This window comes from Vigna angularis, chromosome 9, assembly GCF_016808095.1.
Source record: "Vigna angularis cultivar LongXiaoDou No.4 chromosome 9, ASM1680809v1, whole genome shotgun sequence".
Lineage (NCBI taxonomy): Eukaryota > Viridiplantae > Streptophyta > Magnoliopsida > Fabales > Fabaceae > Vigna > Vigna angularis.
In genome coordinates this window covers 4,292,377-4,316,813 of record NC_068978.1, presented here as the reverse complement: position 1 = coordinate 4,316,813, position 24,437 = coordinate 4,292,377, and the positions used below count along the sequence as shown (strand labels likewise).

At 29.4% G+C, this 24,437-nt stretch overlaps 4 protein-coding genes across 4 annotated transcripts; 2 read left to right on the top strand and 2 right to left on the bottom strand.

The window, feature by feature from the left end:
- Positions 1 to 3,150: 3,150 nt before the first annotated feature.
- Positions 3,151 to 3,764, top strand: LOC108347330 (uncharacterized). Its single transcript, XM_017586498.2, has one exon. It carries the CDS (start codon positions 3,235 to 3,237, stop codon positions 3,652 to 3,654), a length of 420 nt encoding a protein of 139 aa, XP_017441987.1. The 5' UTR covers positions 3,151 to 3,234; the 3' UTR covers positions 3,655 to 3,764.
- Positions 3,765 to 10,067: 6,303 nt separating this feature from the next.
- Positions 10,068 to 11,599, top strand: LOC108347196 (RING-H2 finger protein ATL3). The gene has a single exon (XM_017586357.2). It carries the CDS (start codon positions 10,327 to 10,329, stop codon positions 11,278 to 11,280), a length of 954 nt encoding a protein of 317 aa, XP_017441846.1. The 5' UTR covers positions 10,068 to 10,326; the 3' UTR covers positions 11,281 to 11,599.
- A 1,658-nt stretch (positions 11,600 to 13,257) lies between these two features.
- Positions 13,258 to 14,602, bottom strand: LOC108347168 (uncharacterized). Its single transcript, XM_017586324.2, has 2 exons — positions 14,106 to 14,602; positions 13,258 to 13,967 (listed from the first exon to the last, which is right to left on the bottom strand). The coding sequence occupies exons 1-2, from the start codon at positions 14,187 to 14,189 to the stop codon at positions 13,551 to 13,553; spliced, it is 501 nt and encodes a 166-aa protein (XP_017441813.1). The 5' UTR covers positions 14,190 to 14,602; the 3' UTR covers positions 13,258 to 13,550.
- A 4,120-nt stretch (positions 14,603 to 18,722) lies between these two features.
- LOC108347714 (ubiquitin-conjugating enzyme E2 34) lies at positions 18,723 to 23,057 on the bottom strand. Its single transcript, XM_017587132.2, has 10 exons — positions 22,831 to 23,057; positions 21,462 to 21,607; positions 21,094 to 21,148; positions 20,701 to 20,739; positions 20,511 to 20,574; positions 20,356 to 20,417; positions 20,219 to 20,258; positions 20,029 to 20,056; positions 19,365 to 19,456; positions 18,723 to 19,253 (listed from the first exon to the last, which is right to left on the bottom strand). Exons 2-10 carry the CDS (start codon positions 21,516 to 21,518, stop codon positions 18,974 to 18,976), a joined length of 717 nt encoding a protein of 238 aa, XP_017442621.1. The 5' UTR covers positions 21,519 to 21,607; positions 22,831 to 23,057; the 3' UTR covers positions 18,723 to 18,973.
- Positions 23,058 to 24,437: the final 1,380 nt, after the last annotated feature.

The window sequence follows — 24,437 nt, the reverse complement described above, 5'->3', positions numbered from 1 at the left end:
CATAAGCCAAATATGGTACAGGTTTTTTTTAGAGAATTTATTCTAAATTTATTTAATATCATTTCTTGTACTGTGTGAATCATGCATAATATTTAAAAGAACTTAAAAAATCATGTGTTTTGATGGAGATCCGACGGAAACAAAATGGGATTTCAAAATCCAATTATTTCCTTACCGGATTTTGACATTAGAGGAAGAATTGGATTTTGAGATCTAATTTTAATTTTTTCGAATTTTATATCTAATACATTTTTTTAAATTTTGATTTATTTTTATTTGGAGCAAACTCCAATAAAAGAATAATTAGATTTTTTTATATTTGATTGAATTTTGATATACGATTATTTGTTCATCAAATTTCGATATTTGACTATGAGGTGAAAGTTTTATTTTAAATTTATGCACATGTTTGATTCAAGAATCTTAAAAAAACATTTTTCACGTCAACCACCAACACAAACACTAGCACTCCAGTTGTCTCGAAAATAAATAATTTTTCTCAAATCTCTCTAAAGGACAGAAAGAAAGGAATAAATGAAATGAGGTGCAAGGAGGATGAAAGTGAAAACTGAAATATATATTTAATCCTTTATGTTACTAAATTCTTTTTGTTAAAAAAATTTAATACATGACAACCTCATTAACTCATTAATTATGAGAGCATTTATGAAAATTGAGAGTGCATATTAAAATTCTTAAAAGTGAAAAATGAAACACCTATATGAAATTATAAAATGTTATTTATTTTTGCTTTTTTTTCCTCCACTTCCGTCATTCTTCCTCTATCTCCATTGACACCACACTGAAAGTAAGTTGATCATCACAAATATAATCTTAATTCTCATAATATAAATTAAATATTTATCTTAACTCTGTTTATTTAAATCTATAAAAACTTAAAGAAAAATCACAAGTTAAAAATTGTAAGACATTGCTAACTTAAAAAAAAAACTACAATTACATTTAACTTTTTGTTAAAATATATTTTCAGCAACCATGACAACTCAATTAGACCTCACTACAAGCCTGATTAATAATACTAATAATTAACAAAACTTGTATCAACATCTTACAAAGCTATAAAACTTATTCTAGAAGCACAAATAAGAATTGAGAAAATTAAATGTATATATGTTAGAGGGAAAAAAATACACGATTAAGAATTATTGTATAGTGGTGGTTGTGACTTCACGGCAACAATGTTAATAAGAAATAAAATGTTGATATGAAAATCAATTGTCTTTAATACATTTGAAAAGGATATTTTTGAATCTTCTCATGGATTCAAAATCATTGATTATTCTCTGATTGGGACATTTAATATGATTTATTTCTTTTAACTTCATTTTTCTTCTTTTGTACTAGTTTCTTAATCATGAAGCTAAAAACTTGTAAAATTCTCAAACAAGAAACCCTGCTTTGAAATATTTGAAGACTTGTTAGATTACACTTATATAGCTAAATGTGTTCACTGGAAATAAAATCATCTTAATATTTTTTCTGGTGTTAAAAGGGAAAAAATAGTATTATATAAGAAGGAACATTTCTTTTAAAAAAGAAGAAATATATATAAAAGAATATTGTAATAAACTATGCAATTAAATATGCTTTGAAATATTTGTGTTGGTTTAACAATTAATATTTACTTGATTAATACTTACTCAACATCTTCATATTTTTTTTATGTGAACAAAGAGTGTTTCACTACAATACATGCTAATTTATCAGATAAATATTAAGAAAAATAAATAAATAATATCAAGAATTTTCAATGGTAATTTATGACAGTCATCTTATGCTTCCAAGTTAGAAGTTTCCATTGAATACATCTTCTCTTCTACTGACTCACTGATGACAACTTTGCTTTCTAAAGAAAAACACTGCAGAGAAGAAAAACGCAAGTTGTTAAGTGCTTTTGACATTTTAAGCACTTTTATGTTGTTGTAAACCAAACACGTGGTAAATAAATGTAATTTGAACGAAAAAAAATTGTAAAAAAAATAACATGACATGACATGACATGACATCAAATTGTTTCACAACATAGTGAATATAATGCAACATTTTTTTAACAAAAGAGACAGTTTTGTTGGAAGATGTTATTACCATGAATATCAATTTTCTTAAAATATCCGAATGATGTTACATATTGAAAAGTAAAAATCAGAAGTTACTCACTAAATTCTGTTGTTGGTGTTTTTAGAGACAAGTTAAACCTATAATATATAAATAGTTGCATAGATTTGGAGAAATGAAAATAACAAGATTTGAAAAAGAAAAGAAAAGTGAAGATAATGTTATTTAGATTAAGGGAAAAATAATAATAAATGAGAAGAAAGTTTATAAAATTTTTAAATAATTTGATTAATTTGTATATTATTTATTATATTATTAATATTAATGATAATAATTGATGTTATTAATATATTTATAATTATTATTACATTGTGTGTAGACTTTTTTTTTGCTTTTCTCTGTAAACAAGGAAAGAAAGTTTAAAAAAAAATATCACATCCTATTATATCTTGTTTTTCCAACTTTAATCTCAAATTAGTATATCCTATTTTTCGTTATTAGAAATAAACAAGGATGGGGATTGAATTAAACATAAAATTTAATAATTAAAGATGATATTGAGTCATTTAAAATTTATTATAATATTTATTATTTATTGAATTTATTATATCATTTATTATTATTAAATTATTAATTTTACATTTATTATTATTGTTATTTTAAATAGAATGTCTTATTTAATTTTGATAATAGAAGTCAGTTATTTATTTTATTTTAGTAGTAGTCCATCAAACCTAAATCTATTATTTTCGTAAAGAATAAAAGATAAAGATGATAACAATGAGAGTTTTAAAAAGGATAACTATAGTTTGATAACTTCTTTTTAACATTATTTTTAATATTATTTATGTGTTATTTTGTGATTGATCTAAAATTATTGTATAATTAATAATAATAATCATAATCATAAATATTAACATTAACCAATTACAAAATAACATGTAAATAATATTAAAATATCGTAAAAAAGTGTACTTTTAAAAATTCCATGTCTTTTGGCGCATCCAGTCACACATGATGGGATATCAATCATAGACTTTGGAACATTTTTCAACCTTTCCAACGTTAGGTTACTTGACAGACATAAAAGGAAAAAGCCAATTTAAACCCAACTTCCGTTGTGCTTTTCTCAGAACTCAATCTTCAAGAAGCAACAGCATGAGCAGTACCATTCTCATGACCTTCCTCACAGCCATTGCTTTTCTGGCTCAATCCTTCCAAAACTACATCATCCGGCATTCTGGATATCCTGCTGCAGTGAATGAAAACGAAGATCACGAAAGTGATTATTGTTCAGTGTGTCTGAGCCAAATCTGTAAAGGGGAAAAAGTTAGGTCTCTTCCAGTATGCAATCACAGGTACCATGCTGATTGTATAGGTGCTTGGCTTAAGAACAATACCACATGCCCTCTTTGCAGGAACAAAATCACTGATCACAGCCTCCAAAAGCATAAACAGGTGAAGAACTTAGCAGAATCTCTGTTTAATCTTATGCAGAGTTTCACAGATCTGTTGGTAGCTGTTCTCTACATGCTACTTCCATCCACCGTCACTCAGAGTTTCCCTTTGGTTCACTGATATGAGACTGTGAGTTGTATTGTAATCATGTATGCAGTATGCAGAATAGTGCAATTGCTGATGTTTTTTGAGTTTTTGCTTGTTTGGCATGGGAACTTTGTTCTGCATAACTATGATTTTTTTGGAAGGTACAAAAGTTGGTTATGTCAGATTTGGAAGTTCCTAATGTGTGGCTTATTCTGGGAAATGTTATATGCAATTCTTATTCCCGCTCAAGAAATATAACTGATATAGGTATAAAGGTAAGAGGTCATTTTCATGCTAATGCCATTAACCTTAAATTTTCAATCTATATCCTCTGTTATCTACCTTGAATTCTTAGTCTATAACATATTTTGCAACACACTTTTCATACTTTTCTGTCTTCTGTTTTCTTTCAGTAAAGTTTCTCTGAAATGTTTATCTGTAATATTTCTATTATTCGTCTATATATAGCATCCAAATATAAATTATTGAAAGTTTTACATAGATTAGAAATTAAGTTTTACACCATATTAATGGGTATATATATTTTATCTTACATTCTTATTATGTGGTATTGAATTAAATTTAAATTCTTATACGTAAAAGTTTGGTGTAATTAATTTTCAACCAAATACTTTGTTTTTTCTTTAACATTTTATTTGTACATAACCATTTTATGATATCGGTGACATTATAAAAAATAATTTTATGTTTCATTATGTAAATATTGTTTAGATTTATGCTATAAGGGCCTTGGTACGTACTTTATATAAAAGTCAAGAACTGCTAAATATGTTTACTTTGAAATGCTTTAGTCCAATTTAATTATGAATGAGTATAATTGTTAACTAGAAAAATGGTAAATTCCATCAAGTAAAATATTTACAATTAAGAAATTTACTAAATTTTATAGTTCTTGCCGATAAAAAAAATGTTTATAGTTCTATAACAGTTTTATCATATTATGGCTATCAGTCAGTTTAGATTAAATATGGATTAAATTTGAATACTTAGTACAATTTAAATTTAATATTTATAAATTTTATATTAGACCATATAGCTTATTAGATTAGTAGTCAAATGTGAGTTTTTGGATTCGAGATTAGTTTAGACGGATGATTTGAATTTAATTTATATTGGCCAATTTTAAAACACTTCTATTTTAATTTTGAATAAATTAAAAAATTATTAATTTGATTTTATTACTGATTTTGTAATGGACTATAAATTTATATAATTTAGTACAAATTATAACAAAAAAAAATGTCATAAAAAATAAAATTTAAAATATGTTTACGAAGTCATAAATATTAAAATATTATTAAGTTAAATCAAACATTTAAAAGATATTTTTTTAAATATTCATTTTATCTAATTTTAGTTATTCATAATTATTCTTCACTAAATACAAACTTACCCATTCCTAAATTTCACTCAAATTTTAGTTATGCTTAAACCTTATATCACGTTCGTCTGGCTTACTTTCCTTATACTTGTACAAATATAATGTTTTATAATAAAACACACTTTTATAAAATTTTACTCATCCTTCAATTTTTTTAAACTTAAAAAATCAAAAGCCCACACTTAAAATATTATATTTTATCCACTAATTATAAGTTTGCTCTAATTTTTATTTCCTTTATAAAACTTTGATACTTACGTTTAAGATCTTTTTAACCCATTTGCAATTAAAATACTCTTAAATTTTGGATTACATAAAAATTATACAAAATTTCATGCAATCCAAATGACACGCTTCCTTGTTCTTCGGATTAACCATTTCTTTAGTTTTTTTTAAGAATTAAATATATATTTTTTTTAGCTTTAAGGGAAAAGTGGAATTAATTGTTTATTTAAATTTAATCTCTAAATTTTAAAAATATGTGAATTTGATTTTTTTTTAATATTTCTTTAAAATTTATTTATTTATTATGTGTGAAATAAAATAAATAACTTAAATAATTTTCGTTAAAGAAAAATGTATTAAATAAGATAAATAATTCAAATAAAATATAAAAAGTATATACATTCAAATTTCATCATGAATCAAATTTAAATAATTAAATAAAATTAAAAAATTTGATTAAAAATATTAAATTCACATATTTTTTAAATTAAAAAATAAATTAAATCAAAATTTTGAATAAGAACTAATTTTAATTTTTAACTGTTAATGATAGTTTTTTTAAAGAAAATGAATTTGAAAAAAAAAATTAAAGTACTGGAAAAGTTCACATTATAACCTCAATAATCATAATGAAGAAGAAGAATCATTCTGTCTATTTGTTTAGGGCAATTAAGCCGCAAATCATGGGAAAAAACGCGTTAATTAATATGGCTATAATCACCAATTTTCAAAGATGAAATATAGAACTTAATTCCACATTATTTGTTGGGAGTTTAATGTGACATGTAATTTGTGATAATTAATTTCTGAGAAGTTTACTTAGATGAATGATAATTTAGATTCTGCAGTAGTGATTTAAATGTTGTTAAATTTGATATAAATTATCTCCTAAACTCTTGGAATTCGTTTGGCTTATGAAATTGAAGACTAGATTAATTTCGTCCTTAAATTATGATGATTAATTAAAATAAACTCCAAAGCTAATAAGATAACAAATAATTAACAGAAGAATTACATCATTCTCTAATCATAGAGTCTAGTTGCTTTTCTATTTTTTTTTTTTACTTTTTTTTATTGTTATAGACCATTTCTCAATTTGATTCACGTGAGTAGACTATTAAAAAAATTATTTCTGGACTATTTTTCTGTTCAAATATAATTATTAAAAATTATTTATTACATAAATTATTTTAATCAAGTAAATATAAATTTATAAAATTAATCTTAAGAAAACAAGCATAATACAATATTTTATTATAATAAATTTTCTGTTATATAATTACAGTATACTTAAATTATCTTATTTATTATAATTACTATTCCAATTTTTTATTTTTGATTAATTTACAAATATTAAATTAAATATATTTTTAAAATTTATAAATTTGTAATGAATTAATTTATTATATATAAATATGCAGATCTATTAAATTAGAAAAAAAAACTGTTGCTAAGGATTAGTTTCTAAAAAACAGAATTTCAGTAGTAAAGAATATGTAAAATTAAAAAAAAATATTATGGGAATTTAGTCTTTCAAATGGTCTAGGTTTGGAAAATAATTGTTTTTTGTAACCTACTAACGTTAATAAAGTTTATGTTCTTTTGGATAATTATATTAAAGACACGCACAAGATATTTAGAATACATTTTAAAAGGTTAAAAAAAATATTTAGTTTTAATTTATATATAATGTGAAATTATTAAGAAGTTAAAATTAAAATAATAAAATCTATATTAACTATTATTTTTCTAATATAATACTAGTAGAAAAATATTAATTTATTTTTTAGTAGTACATTGATACTATATATATATATATTAGCTAAAAACATTGATAATTATTTAAAAGTTCAGCATCTCTTTTTGGGATAATTTTCATCAACATTATTAACATGATAAAGCAAAATCATAGTCCACAATCTATGCATGCATGTGACAATAATTCCATTCATAATTTTTTTTTCCTAATATGTGCCACTTCCTTGAGTAAAATGTTATTTTCCCATAATGATGATAATCAAGGGTAATTAATAAAGACACCAATATTTAATATTAATAATTCAATTTGTTGCTAATAATTAATTAACAGGAACAAAATCTTCTCTCGTTATATTGTCTGTAACTAGGGATGACAACGGGTCGGATCGGGCACGGATAGTGTCTACCCGCAACCCGACCCGACAAAAAAAATCCACCCACTACCTACACGGATATCCGCTTAAAAAATATCCGCGGGTATTTTAAAACCCGTGTATACCCGTAGATATCCGCGGATACCCGCAAATATTTTTAAAAAAAATATTTTAATAAATTATTAAAATAAAATTTAAATAGAATTACAAAAAATATATAAAATATAATATAAATTAAATTAAATTTAAATTTAAATTCAATTTAAATTCAATTTAATCTTGTAAAATATAAATTAATGTTAATTTTAATTAAATTTAACTTAATAAAATATAAATTAAATTTTTATTTTTATTTTTTGCGGGTAACAGGTATCTGCGGGTACGGATAGTATAATACCCGCACCCGACCCGTTTATAAGCAGGTATTAAAATATTCGCTACCCGCGGATTGCGGATAGTAAATATCCGCGGGTATCAACTATCCGTCGCGGATTTTATCCGCGGATATCCGCGGGCAGATATTTTTTTGCCATCCCTATCTGCAATCACTTTCATATTTCTGCCAATACATTAATCAGTTAGTTTTTTTTTTTTAAGTTTTAAACTAAGAGTTGGGATCAAAAGTAAATTAAATTATATTAAGTTTAACAAAAATCAAGCATAATTATTATTCAAAGAATATATATATATATATATATATATATATATATATATATATATATATATATATATATATATATATATATATTCTTTGTTGATATGCAAATTAAATATTTTAAGAGTGTCTTCAATTTGAAACTTTATCTGTAAATTTTTTTGGTAGTAATTAAGTTGGTTGAGTATACAGATTAATTAGCTTACTAAAAGAAAAAACAATTAACTTAAATTAATGTATAAATTAGTAGACTTAAGCTTTTAAATAATTAATAACTATATATATCTATTAATTATTTAAAGATTTAAATTTATTAATTTATACATAAGTAAGTAACTTTTGTATAGTTGACCTAAATTTATGCATAAGTTAATAGACTTCAACCTTTAAATAATTAATAACTATACATAGAAAGCTAGTATATGAAAATACATTAGTTGGAATAACATATTATTATTAATATAGCTTTAAATAATTAATAGCTATACTTAGAGGGAGAGAGAGTAAGTATATGAAAATACATTAATTGAAATAACACATTATTATTAATATAGCTTTAAATAATTAACAGCTATACTGATAAAGAGAGTGTGAGTATATGAAAATACATTAATTGAAATAACATATTATTATTAATATAGCTTTAAATAATTAATAGCTAAACTGAGAGAGAGGGACAGTGAGTATATGAAAATACATTAATTGAAATAACATATTATTATTAATATAGCTTTAAATAATTAACAGCTATACTGAGAGTAAGTATATGAAAATACATTAATTGAAATAATATATTATTATTAATATAGCTATAAATAATTAATGTCTTTAACTTTATTTCATTTTAAGAAAGCATAATTTTCAATTTTCTTCTCCTCTTGGTAAATTTAGTGATAATTGACAACTTATAGTCAAAGATGCTCTTTATTTTAATTTGACTTTTTCAATATGAATTTGACTTATTTAACACGAAGAATGTGCCTTGAAACAACCCTCACTAAAAAAGTTAGTTAGGTGAAGAGTACGACACTTTTTTTCAAATTATTAAATTAAAATAATAATAAAAAAATATTTATAATCCGTGATGAAGAAAAAGTCCCAGGAAAAAAGAAGAAGCCAAATTTGCACATTAGACACTCATTTTTTTTTTCAGCAAATTTTAAAGTTTGCATATTTTTTTTTTCATTTGTAGAATGCTAAGAGTTACTATTACTACGTTAAATGTTAGGGTTTATAGTGTCCAAAATTCGGGTCAATTTTTAGAGTTTAAAGGTCAAAAATTTAGGTAAAGTGTAGCTTAAAATTCTACATATTCAGCATTCCAGAGAATGGAATAACAACAACTTGCTTGCGAGTAATATAAAACATTATGAGCAGTTTTGATTCTTTTTTCAGTTGGATCCAATTTCATTTTCAATATATATATATATATATATATATATATATATATATATATATATATATATATATATATATATATATATATATATATATATATATATATATATAATTTCATAAATATTTTTTCTGTTATTTTTTTTTCAAAATAAAATTTTATTTCCATAATCTACACAATAAAAAATTTGACTAAATATCAACAAATATTGTTGTGAAAATAAAACTTCAATTACAACAAAAGATAACATTAGAAACATCTATCCAAGTTTATGTTTTTTGATCCAAAGTTGCAATTTTTGTGTGCCCATTTGGGAAGTTAAACATCTGAATCTGAGTCATTAGTGGTTAAATTCAATAGACGGGTCAAAGGGGAAAAGCAAAGAAGTTATCTTTATAATTTCAAAGTCTTTCTAACAATAAATAAAAGGTAAAGTTAATAGTTTCAAACAAACAAGTCCTACCAATCTGGTAGGATAGAAGCAGTTGAATAAAGCCACAATTTTGAATCCATCTTTTCTTTTTATTTAATTAAATAATTGTAATGAAATCAAATTAAATTTTAATTTTGTCTGTAATTAAGTCATTGACTATTGACTCCAAATCCATCACCTTCTTCTTCTTCCCTCCTTTGTTCCAAAGTTGAAGTCTTCTTATTCCCTTCACCTTCCTAACTTCTTATCTCAAACCACATTTACAAGCCAAAGTGTCAAACCCATTTTTCAACTTCTCTCCTTCTCTATTCACTCTTGTTTACCATTCCCATTCCAACACTCTGACTGTACAAAGCATTAAACCTTTTCCGTCTCTCTTCAAAACCCATAATTTCAAGACTAATTCTGTGTTCTGGGTGTGTTTAAACCTTCACCTGAATCAGAAAGTTTCGGTTTTTGAACATGGGTTCAACTCCGACCGCCGTGTCTGATGACAACTCATTGGGTGAATCTGATACGATTGAGATAACTGGGAAGGTCATGGTGGTGGCTATAATATTCCTTTTCATGGTGGTTGTGTTTGTTCTTGTTCTTCATCTCTATGCAAAATGGTTCTGGTGGAACATGGGGGAGAACGCCGCCCCTCAGCCTCGCCAGCGGCGGCGGAGGCGCCGCCGGTTTGTCTTCGCCCCCGGGCAAGACCCGGTGGTCTATGAGAGTCACCAAGTTGGGCTTCACCCTTCAGTTTTAAAGTCCTTGCCAGTGTTGGTGTTCCAACCGGAGAACTTCAAAGAAGGTTTGGAGTGTGCAGTTTGTCTCTCTGAGATTATTGAAGGGGAAAAGGCCAGGCTTTTGCCGAAATGCAATCATGGGTTTCATGTGGATTGCATTGACATGTGGTTCCATTCGCACTCCACTTGCCCTCTTTGTAGGAACCCTGTTGGTTTTGAATCCTCTAAAACAAGTGAAGAGAATGATTTCTCAGGGAACACTGAAACATCATCATCATCATCAATTGAAGAGAATTCAGGTGCTATGAATGGTTTACAGTCTTCAATTTTTCCCACAAATGTGTTGGTTTGGGGGAACCACACACAAGTTAGTTCTTCTGGGGTTTCCTTGGAAGAGGAAGAAGGTAGTTCTCAGCAGCCAACTTCTCCTCCATCATCTACACCACTTGCTTCTTCTTCAGATGGTGGCAATGTTAATGGTAGATGTCATGGAATGTTGGTGATTGATATTCCAAGTGAGTGCACTTCCTCCTCTCTATCCCCTTCTGGAAGTAGGTGTGTTGAAGATGAGGTGAAATCACCAATGGCTGCCACATTGAGGTCATTTAAGAGGCTTTTGAGCCGGGACAAAAAGTTAAGTCCTTGTAGTCCAAGTTCTGTAGATGTGGAACAAGCACAGAGCTAGAAATTTGTGGATGGAATCATTAATTATTATTTTTAGAAGAGCTTTTCATGAGAGATGGCTCTCAAAGAGTCATTGGTCTGCCACTTCCTTTCCAATACTAGTGCACATAAATGGCTGAGGATGGTTGCTATACAGTATCTCGTTATACAATCATTTTTTCCTTCTTTTTTAATGTCTGTGCTTGAACTTTGAAGCACGTTAAGCCAATTGTCTGAAATGTTTATATTGTATAAATGACAAATTTCTTCCCAGTAAAAGGGGAAAATGACCCAGTTTCTTTTGCACAAGCTGAACTTTATAGTATTGTTGACTTAATTTTGATATTTCCTTGCAATTAGCCTGATCCAATGCTAACTATATCTTAAATATAAAATGGTGAATGCAATACAATGACTGAGTTTGACCCCACGACAACATTTTTTCTTTGATGAAATAAAATGTGGTTATCTAATTAATCATGCAACTGATGTTTGCAGAATAAACAAAAAAACAGACCCTATTATGAATAGAGAGTATGTTTTTCTAATTTTCAGATGTGATCAGTGTTGGGAATGCGATTGCTGCAAATAGCAGAGGCTCACTGTTACTGGTTTGATAGTATAATTTGAATAACATGTTTTCTATTGTCAACACTATCCATAACTCGAGATGATGTTGATGGTGCCTCTAACCACGATCAGGATTTGATAAAATATACCTTAATCTAAATCTTTCTACCAAAAGGAGCCCAAAAAGTATGGCCAATATTTGATAAAATAAGTATTAATTCACATCTTAGTACCAAAAGGAGGCAATAAAAAGGGGTAAAGAAGAATAAATTACTAAGAACTTCAAGATCATTGCGTTTATGGTCTCGAGTAATCTTTATATGACATATAACCCGATTTTTTCAAAGGAGAAAGGGAGTGTTCATATTTCTTATATCAGGGAAATTACCAGTAGATCCTTTTGTGCTTGATGAAAGGTTGAAACTTTACCAAATCATTGGGCATTTCACTGTGAATATAACAGATAAGCTAATGTTTAAGGTAGTAGTCCACTTTGGGTTGGTTAGTTAGCCCCTTGATCAAGCTATCCAAACCCGACAAAGAAGTTTTATTGACAAATATTCTGCTTAGTTCAGTTGCCTAGATAGTGGCAGGCACAAATCCTAAATTTTCTCAATCATGTTTTCCTTTTCATACATACCATGGCATGGCCAATGCCTTTTCACTTTTCTTCCCAATGCTTTTCTACTTTTTGCCTCTTCACTTATTGTCCATCATCCCCTTTAGGCCCTTTTTCCATGGTCATCCCCATTTCTTTGGCATGCTTAAACCAGTTCATGGATTCACACACATCACTAGTTTAGTGGCATGAACATTGGGAAAAGATTGACATTTGGGGGGTCTTGAAAGTTGGGTGATGTTTACATCTTCTTTTCTTGCTATATATTTTTTTTACCAATTCAATTTTACTCATTCTGTTCATTTTCTTATCTCCCTTTTCTCTCCTATCAGAGAATAGAATTTATCTTTTTTATATGTAGCAGAAAAGAGTTGAAAGCATAGCGTTTTGTAGGCTTTTGCAGCAAAATATGCTTTTTGTCAAAGCCATTGTCTGATTCTGTGCTTTCACTTTGTTACCTAATGACATCTGAACTAGTAAGACCTTAGCAGGTAAGAAATCCCTCTTCCACCTACATGCTAGAATGGAACAGCTTCTTTGAAAACTAGAATGTAAAAAGGAACATTGACTAAGAACATAAAACAAAAGAGGGTGGAAAAGGATAGGAAGAAACTATGTTAGGAAAAAGAGAGTTTTTTCAAATTTCTCAGGAAATTAGGCAAGTAGAGAATTACATGACTGTGCATATAGTTTTTATTCTTTGGTTTCCTGATTAAGCAAGATAAAAACTAGCATCCTTACTATAAATGAAACTTGTCTGTGAAGGGCATTTTGCTACTGCTGTGTTATAATATATAAATACTGTAATGGTTTCAGCAATCTCATAACATTACTTATAACTGTTTTGAAAATTATAAATTGGAAACAGGATGAGTTTCTAGAACAAGGAACAAAGGTTGCTTATTTTGAACTACCTTTGTCCACTATCAAATCCAACAAGGAGGAAATACAACTCATTCAAAACCAGAAACATAAAATTCTTCTTCTCAAAGTTGTTGTACTACATTGGCCAGCAAAATTCTCTAGACAACCAAACACATTAGAAAGCCTTTCTCAGTGAAGTTTGTGTCACCACAATCTGCAACTGTGCCAGTGATCACAAGTCAAGTGACCACATAGAGGGGTCCATAGTTCTGATCAGCAAGAGGGCTATTATTTTGTTGTTGGAGAGAAATATAGGGTATCTCATTTTCCTCTCTCTTTGTAGGTTTGAAAAGGCTTACAAGAGGACCAGATGAAGGACGCCAGTGTTTTCCATCAGAACTTTTGCAGGACTTATACATTGGACCAGAAGAATAAGCATGCCTTTTACCAGAACCACCCCTTGGTTTAGAATTCTTGGTGGTTTTTTCACCATGCTTGCTTTTCCTATCAGATTTCCACCATGAAGTCAGAGAACTTTTCCATGATTTCTTCCCCTTTTTTTCTTTCTCCGATCCTGCTTTCCTAGATTCCTCTGGGTACACCGATGAACTCTTTAGTTTTGCTTCCTTTCCATGTTGCTTTGCTTCCTCCAAGAACTAGTCAAAACCATAAAAAAACCATAACATAATATACAACATCATATTTTCTGTCATTGTCTCATTTGTTAACAAGTGCACAAAGAGCAACATTTGTGTTAAAATTCAAGAACCAACAGTGAAGTAAGTATCTAATACCTGGCAAAAGTCTTGTTGCAGATCAAATCCATAGTCATAAAAGTGACACTCTTTAAATGTTGCTTGTGATGGAGATTTCATCATTTTCAGAAAAAGCAAAGAACTTGAGATGAACAAAATGAAAAGCAGAAGACCCAAAGAGAATGAAAAAAAATGAGGCTTTCAAGGATTATCCAAATTCACTGTATAACTCTTCCTAGGGACAAGCATTTGCATCATTGTGAAAATCCCTTCAAATGGAAAACAATGGCTTCTAACTTTTACATCAAATAAGTTCACATGGGGGAATTTACTAACTTGGATCACCAAAGGCAAAGTTCAACAACTCCCCATAAAAATATCAAAGTCACATGGCCAGTTATGGAGATGACAGTAACTGTGGTAGTTGAAATGGCATTGCAGTTTTTGGCTTATCATTCACATTTTTCTCATACAGGAAGAATTGGCGTAAATTGGAAGATGCATCAATATGAGAAGTGATTGTCTTATATAACATAGTACATCAAATTCAGACTAAACATAGGACAAAGTTGCCAGTGGGAATATGGTAGAAATTAAAATTGAAAAAAAGACCAGTACAATACAAATAGTATTTGATTTGGCATTTAGAGTCTACAATTTATAATTCTGATGTAAAAAATAAAGTTACACAGAGTAATTTCAACTTGAATATAAATCATAAATCCACATAGTTTGATTCTATATTGTAAGTCCAACTTCACTTTTAATGTAGAAGTGAAATTAAAGAAGCAATTGAAGAAAATGATTAGTTTTTTATGGTAACCAAGCATCCAAATATCCTGACATAAAAGTGGGTTAAATATTGATAATTATTATGACAACCATTTTTTTCCTCATCTGGGACCATATTTAATCACTACATTTCACTTTATCTTCACCTTTTCAAATAAAAGAAAATCTCATTCTTCACCCAAATTAATTCTTTCTAAGACCATTTACTAACAATACTACTAAACTAAAAAAACCCAATGGAAATTCAAAAGTGAAGAAGAGAGAAAAAATTAAACTCGAATTTCACTTTGGTATTAGAAGTTAAGGTATAAGTAATGGCAACAGTCTGGGTACTTGTTAAGACTTAAACATGTTTTTACGCCAAAATGTTTATTAAATTAAAAGTGGAAAATGTAGCTTCTGAATTGAGTTAAGAATATGAACAAATTATGAAACAGTTTGTAGACAAAAATCTACTTCTAAATACGTTATAAAACTTTAGATCAAGATGTGTTGTCGAACTCATGTGATATGCTTTATTCTTCGATGATATATATACACACTTTTTTCTTTCTACTTCATAGTTTGTCTGGTCATCAGAAGGAAGGGTAAAATTTTTACTTTTTAGTGAAAAAAATGATTTTTTATTAAATAGAGAGATTGTTGTACTATTTTTACTTATTTTTTCTAATATCTATTTGTTCATCTTTATTTATATTTAACAAAACTTTGGCTTTATTTCTTTTTACATGTTGGGTAACCATTTTTTATTCTATTTTCCTCTGTCTATCAATTACGGCAAATGTGAAATAATTAGATGGAATTAATGTATAATAAAAGCATAAAATATGAGTTTATGCGAAAATGTTAGTGGGTATTATGAAAAGAATTTTGAAAAATAACGAAAGAAATTAAGTGGCAAGTAGTCCCACATTGTGAGGAGAGATAGGTGCGTCAATTACGGCGAATGTTTGGGAAGGAGCATGTTTTAACGGAGCATGTTCTTGCCCTATCAGTCTATGCCATTCACCACACTTCACTTCCCACATGTTTAGCTTTTTTGAACAAGTCAATAAAAAGTGCATTGCTTATGTCTTGATAATATTTTTATTTATCAACGTTTTCTTTGAGATTTAATTGATTTATAATTATGAGAATCTCTTAGTGGATTCTTATGAAAAAGAATATATAATTAAAATTTTCTTAATGTGTATATTATCTTAAAATAATAAATAAAGGAATATTTATGGAATATAATAAACACTTTGCTAACTAAACAATTAGAGATGAAAAAATGGAATTGGCTCGATAGATTAGCATATCAATCCATTCAAAAGATTCACGTTGAGATAGAATTTTGAGTCCGTGAACCCAATCTAGTCCAGTCTACCCATTCCATTAAGTTGTCGGACCAACTCGCAGTCTATTTTTGTTAAATGTGTTTGCTAGTTGTCCACACAAACACATATTCTTTCACTTTCCTCATCTCATTTTCATTTTCCACTTTGAGACACTCACTTTACTCAACTCATCTCCTATCTCAAATCAACTATTGTTTCATCTCATATAGTCATCATATCATCTCATATTCATTGATAGACACTAACTCCCACTACCACCACGAACAAACCGCTCCACAACCAAGCAGTTTCCCCTTTTGTGATTTCGTCCTAATTTGTGTTGAGGCAATTCTAGATTGTGTTGAGACATTTGCAATTTGTTGTTTTTGACCTCATTGTTTTATTTTGTATGTTTTTTTGCAAATTACGATTCTGTAATAAAAATTCTTATTATTGCATATTGTGTTATTGTGTACAAGTGAGTTATGATATGGATATGAATTTAGATTCATTTTGTAACACTGTTATTGTGTTACTAATTAGGATTTTGGTTCATTTTGATTTGGCTAAGAATTAGTAAATTGTTATTCTAAATTTTCGTTGGTACACCTACTTGCATCACAAGCTAAGTTTTTTTTTTCTTGACAATGCATTAAATGATGGTTAACAAGTTAATTTTTGATTGTTTGATTTTAATTCAATTTGAACACTATAAATATTACACTTTACTAAACCCGTGAAGGAAACTAAGATTGCATATACAGCAAGAAAACATCTGCAATTTGTTATTTTTGCCCTCATTGTTACATTTTGTATGTTTTCTACAAATTGCGATTCTGTAATAAGAATTATGATTATTGTGTATTGTGTTATTGTGTACGAGTGAGTTGTAATATGGATTTGGATTTAGATTCATTTTGTGATACTGGTATTGTGTTACTAATTACGATTTTGGTTCATTTTGATTTAGCTAAGAATTAGTAAAATCTTATTCTAAATTTCATTGTTACAACTACTTGTATCTCAAACTAAGATTTTTTTTCTCTCTTGACAATGCATTAAATGATGGTTAACAAGTTAATTTTTGAATGTTTGATTTTAATTCAATTTGAATACTATAAGTATTACACTTCACTAAACCGGTGAAGAAAACTTAGATTGCATATATAGCAAGTAAAAAAATCTCAAATTGTATCTCAACTATTAAATCAGTGAAATAAAACAGATCAAACTTACTTACGAGTCCATCCTTCTACACATCGAGTTTTAAGTTTCAACTCATTTTTAATAGTTGTTTCACCTTCCACTTCCAATCATTTTATCTTGTACCTCTAATTTTCAAAAATAGTTTTTGAAATTACATTTTTCTTCATCAGAATTCGAAATTCGATAAAAGAAAAAATTATTTAGTAGATTCAAAAAGTGAGTGTAATTATTTTTGAATTTAAAAAAACAGTTTTAAAATTTAAAAAAAAAATTGAAAATGCATAATGAAATTATTAGAGATACAAGATGAAACAATCAATTTTAATTGACAAACTATCTCAACCTAGTCTGTTTTCGACAGGTCAACATGAGGTTGGACTATGATACATTTTGCCACCTGTAACCACAATGTCAGAATTTGAAAAATGATTTTTGATTTCTATACATCCTAAAAGATGTAGGGATTGGGTTTGGTTGAGTGGAAAAAGGGAAGGAAAACGACATGAAGAAATAATGAAGGAAAAAAATGAAGAAAAAAGTAATTTGATAGGGTAGAAGAGAAGAAAAATAATTAACACCGAAGAAAGAAAACCTAACAACTTTTTTCGCATAAAGATGTGAAGAAAGAGAGAGAATGAAAACTTGTAATTAGGTCAACCATTTTTTTCCACATTCAATGATTGTAAACCTTTTTTTTCTTCTATATATAGTTAGTAATAAAGAAGTTTCCTTTTTTAATTTTTTTTAATTTCTTCTAACTATTATTTTGTTGACACAATTTTTTGTCAACTTTATTTTTATTAATGTCTCATTTTATTATTTTATTATTTTACTTTTAAGTTTTATAAATATTTTTTTTTAAATTCAATTAACTATTTCCAATCTAATAATATTTTTTAATCATTATAATAACACTTTACCTTTTATTCTTTTTCTTACGAGAAAAAAGAAATAATAGAATACAATAAAATCCACAACATTTTGTAAAATCTAGTTGAAATATAAAAATAAACCAGAGTCGTGACCCCTAGAAATAAATCCCAATGCTAAAATTTTATTGTGCAACGAAAATCGTTTATTAAAATTGGCCAAAATCAGAAATGAGAAATAAAAAATGGCAAAATTCCACATTTCTTCACAGAAAGTGGACACATTCCATTTTGAACTTTTCACTCTTTACATACAGATTGCCATTAAAGGGATAATAGTTTTACTGCAAATTACGTTTGTACGTTTTCTTTTCGTTATTGTTACATATCTCAGTGGTTTAATCGGATATAATTTTCCCATTTTAAAAAGCACAATGTAGCCAAGCACATGTGTGCAGTGTGAGCAACAGTACGGTGCAAACCTCAAACATTTAGAAGAAAATGAAAAGTAGCAAACATTTAACTTCTTAACATTCACCACCAAGAAGCTGGCAAAATAGACACAAAGGAGTAAAATCAGCCCTCAACATAGTAAACGCAGCCTCCATGTCCATCATTTCCCTATACAAATTCTGTTAGACATGACAAACTAAGCAGAACATTTGCAGGAGAACACTTTGTGGACCCTTATACCTCCTATAAAGATTTCTTTTGCCTATCATCACAGCTGAAGCAGAGGTAACGCCATTACAACCCCAAAGATGGAGAAGAGTAATAACATCATCCATGTAGGAAATGGTTTTCTGTTTTTCCTCATCTCCTTTAACCCATCCACTCTTCTCGTGTCTTCTCCTGAAGATTCTAATTTGTTCTCCAAAACTGACTTCGAACTCTTGTCAGGAGACGCCTCTGTTGAGACCCGCTCTTGAGCAGCCTGTTCAGAAAGTTGTTGCTGGTTGTACTTCTCCACATACTCAGGGAACATCTTCCTGAATGTTGCGCTGCGTGGAAAATAATCAAAACACCAGGAATCAGTTGTGAAAGACAAGTTACAGAGACATTGCTCACTTCCATCTTGAGTTCCATCTGAGTAGCTGGTGCAAAATACTTACTTCTTACAGTTGAAAGAAAGGGAAGATTTTGCTAGACGTTGCTTCTCAGCGGTAGTTGTGTTTACGCTGCCAGTGGTTGGACTGTTGTCCATCTGAAAAACAGAAGTATGTCAGATATCGAAAAGTCTTGATTGAACACTGCATACATGGTGAAGTATCAACTGCACAGGTTAACCATAGTAGTCTACTGATGAACTCTATTAGCTATGATCTACACGTAGCACTTGCAAAATTGGAAAAATCATTTAGCTTTTTTGGCTACAATATAAACAACAAAGACGAGTAATATTGTTGGATTATTGAGTTTCGTGTCAGTGGTAGAATAAGTCCATGGCATGTTGAAGGTCACACAGGTTTAACTCTATTAGCTATGATTTACACGTAGCACTTGCAAAATTGGAAAAATCATTTAGCTTTTTTGGCTACAATATAAACAAAGACGAGTAATATTGTTGGATTATTGAGTTTCGTGTCAGTGGTAGAATAAGTCCATGGCATGTTGAAGGTCACACAGGTTTAACTCTAGCCCCACCCACCAGTACACCATCCACGAAGAAAACCCAGAGTATAAGCAATAAAAAGAGAAATGTCTTCAGAGCAAAGAGCACACAGGAAATGGAAGAAACCTAAAGTTCAATTACAATATGAGGAAACTACAACATACCATGAACGAAAGAAGTCCTGTTAATATGCTGCATTCATAAATTGAAACATCAGTATAAAGCTATAAAGTGAATAATAATCAACATCTACTGTTATTCGCAGATATCAATTCCGCAAGAAAAAAGAATATATAAACACTTTCAAAAGTCAAAGGAGAATAAACTAGAACTTCATAACTAGAGCTTTCTGACCTTGATACAGACCACATGGGATTCCAACTTTCTGGATGAACTGCAAGCGCAACAAATCCCACGTAAATATAAAATTGTAATATGGGTTACTTGTGATATTATTTGTTCTGGGCGGTAACATATAAAAAAGAACATACAGTCGCTCATAGACAAACAGATCTTTTTTTGTGTCATGAACCGTCCATTTGGTGTAGTCATGCTACATTACAGAAAGTTGTAACTTTGTCAAAATTAAAATGAAACAGATAAATGAAAATAGAATGAACAAGCATACTACAGCAAGAAGGATCACCTGATTCCAGGAGGTTTATACGGATATTCAGGGGGAAACTTGATTTTTCCATAGTAATATCCACCTAAAAATGGAGTAAAAGAACAAAAATACTATATAAATTAAAACGCGATTACTTAAATTGGGACATTACAGAATGACAAAGCACATGGTGAAATGGTCAATATGCAATGATCAAAACTTGCTAAACCTGCAAAAGGTGTTCCTTCACTTCCCTCCAACACATAATCTGATGATACATTAACATACAATAAGGTCAGTATCAAGTATCAACCATTCCATAACAAACAACTTAAATTACTGACATTGAAGTAAAGGCTCTACAGCATGGATATAACAACACAGAGAAATCTCAATAAGCACTTAAAGGAGAATAAAATAAGAAAAACTGAAATATATTTCTCTCGTGAACTAAAACTAGATTCTGAGAAAAGCTAAGTTTATCTTATGCACAGGTTATTTTTAGATTATAGAGGAGACTTCATTTCTTTCTTATATATGAGGTTCAACATTTTTTTCTTCTTTCTAAACATTAGAGCTCCACATAAATCAATATATGAAATGTAGTGTGAAACAAACTTACGCCACTCAAGAATATCACTCGGTGAAGGACGAGCCACAACATGAGAAACTGGCTCCTGCAAACACAATTTAAAGTTAAGCATTATTGAGTTGACATATTTTTTAAATACCATCAGTTATTTATCTTTTTATTGCAAAAAAAAGGAAATTCCACGTCAATTTTTAAACTGACCCAAACAATCCACCATAGTAAATTATGCATTTTAGACTAACTAATCATGTAAAAAAGGGAGACAGAAGGAGAAGAATTGCGATTACAGAACAAGCATAACTATACGGCTCCAGCAACAGAATAGGTAGGCTGACACTCTGAACCCCCCAGAAAAATAGTGAAGCGCAAATTTAAATGACAGAAGATGCCGGACGTACTTTACAGAGGGCCCTATATTCCTTCTGAAGGCGCTTGATGCATGATTTCTCCGCCATCCAACAAATTAAGCACGGTATCAAGAACAAGGCCCTACGCTACGCTCTGTTATGTTAAGCTCAGATGCAATCTTTGTTTCCGGCAAAAACTGATCAAGAAAATAAATATTAATAAATTGAATATAAATAAAGAAAAACACAATAAAAAGCCACTGTAAAATAGAAGTGGAAATTAATAAAACAATTAACGCCACAAGACCGAAAGTAGATTCTGTGTAAATAAAAGGTGACAGAGACATACGTTCATGCGTGTGTACTCGCTAGCAGAAGTGCATAAATTGAAAAACATACAAACACTATAAACTGTCATCATTTAGTTTCAAGGATCAAACCATATTTGATGTAGAGAGTGGAATTAACACAAAACTATTCACAAATGCGATGATAATAGTGGCTAAGCCGATCACTGAATTATTATCTTCTAAACAGAATTCAACAAATCACAATTGCCCCGCTCATCTGTCAACTGATTCGTCATATGACTAACTTTCTCTCTAAGGATCCACTAAGAGCAAGAACAAAAGGTGGAAGATATGCTCTACAAGAACCAGAACAAAAATATCCATCTCTCTCTATAAAAACCATATAGGAGACAGAACATAAACATCACCGTCCTTAAAAGGTTTGAGTTATCACAATTCACAAGCCTATAGGCTGCATCTTCAGAGACATATAACAGTATCTATCAAATTCACACAGCAACACATACTCCCCCTACACTTAGCCCGATAATTTACGGAATGCTTTTAGAATTACACTATCGCCAATTTCCCATGAATCTGTTCTTAAAAGCAGACCACTCCTGTAAATTACACTAATAACCGACAACAGCAGCAAACAAAATTCGTTTAAATCTCAACATATGCCTATATATTGGCCAATTCTAATTTCCGCTCCCAATCACTGTCAGAAAAAGTCCTACCCTAAATTACAACATCTCCCTGGAATTCCTCCTTTCAATACTACGTCCCTTCGATTCCACAACTTCAACGCCAAGCCATTGAACTAATTCTACCCACACAAACCCGATCCGCACAGCGATAAATTGATTATTTGGGATGCACTTCCCATTGTATCTACCACCAATTCTAAGGTCAAGAATGACACCCATAAATAATTAATAAATAAAAATAACACAATCAAATAATAAAGATCAAACCTCGATCAAACCCCAACTCAAAAAGAGAAAGAAAAAAATCGATTAAAGATATATAAGAAATTGGAATCTACAAATTAAACTAGGAAAACCGAAAAAACAGAATTGATTGATTCGTTTACGTCGGCATCGAGAGAAAGAGGTGGGGAAATTGACCTGAGATCCAATTTCTGGTAGTCCAATTCGACGCAGAAGAATTGGTTGCGAAATCGGCGTTTAATTATTTTTCCCCCTTTCGGTTACGAAGACAGAGAAGCGAAGGGAACAGAGTTCTAGAAACGACGGCGTTTAGAGCAGAGTCTAGAGAGAGAGGACGTGAAGCTGCGTTTCCATAGTTATATTATTGCTGTGCTGGATCGAGTGTTATACAACACTTTCTCCATCACATTTTTCAGACTGAACCTTCCTCTCCATTGACAATTTTACCCCTCTTTACCTTTCCCAAATTACCCTCACAAATGAGGGTTTTTTCGTACTTTCATCCATTCCATCGTTCATGGAAATTTCTTAACCGTAGGATTCGTGGTACGAGCATTTGACTCTGGCTCAGATATCTCTTTTTGGTGAAAATTATTTAGTGGACCGTGAACGGCTAAGATTACGATCTTCCAAAATAGAAATGCATCAAAATAAAAAATATTTATAAAATGTAAACGAAATTTTAAAATATTTTGAAATTTAATTGAGTTTTCATAGGCTAATAAAACAATAGTATAAAGCATTAAAAATTAAATGGCTGATCTGACTTATATTTTAATGTTATATACTTTCTTTTTAGTTATAATTGTTATGATATTATCAATTATATATATTTTTTTAAATTATTTTGACACCTAATAAATTTTTATACCCACCTTAATTATATTCACTATTTTATCTTATAATTTTTTAATAAATGCAAAAACTTATTTTTTTTAATAATTATATTATTCCTTTTGTCAAGTGGTGTTTTAGGTGTCAAAATATTATTTTCTTTTTTAAAATTTAAATGATTAAATCAATGACCGTGTAGTTCTACTCGTAACAAATTGGTATCTCGACCAGGTCAATAACAAACTGATTTTCACACCATTTTATGTTCGTAACAAATTATTTATAATTATTGATATTTGGTTGATTTGTCTAATGAAATCTCTATCTTAAGGATTTGTTATTTGTACCTACCTCCTATTCTCCGTTACAAATTTCGCAACTTCTTGCAGGTAAAAAAGGTGAGAAATTCCGAGAAAGACAATGACAGAATTTACGAGATCACGTGACGCATTCAATAGTTGTAGTTCAGGTTTCAACTGTTGTGAATATAACGGAATTTACCACAAGGTCCTCCACCAAACACAAACCGCAACACCACCAACTATGTCACAGATGTTCTTTTTCTTTTGTGAAGGTAGAATTAATGGATATTTATGATTTCATAATTAGTTTTTTATGTTTAGTTACAGTGAAGAGAGTCTCCAAGAGACTGACTATTAATGGTGTGACAAATCATCTATATTGCATTCATATACTAGTAATACGAATATGAAAAACGAAGAGTTTACGAATAAGAAAAATGAAGAGTTTTTTTTTCTGTTTGTTACCATAACTTAATCTCTTGAATGTATAAGAGTTACCATAACTTAAATCTATTGAATGTATAAGAGATTTGATAGTTATGTTTTTCAATAAAAGAGTTGGTAGGGTGTATGGGGAGTTTCGATCATTTATTATTTTTTTTTCATAAAAATTATATGATGATGGTCGCAATATTTTATACAAGGATT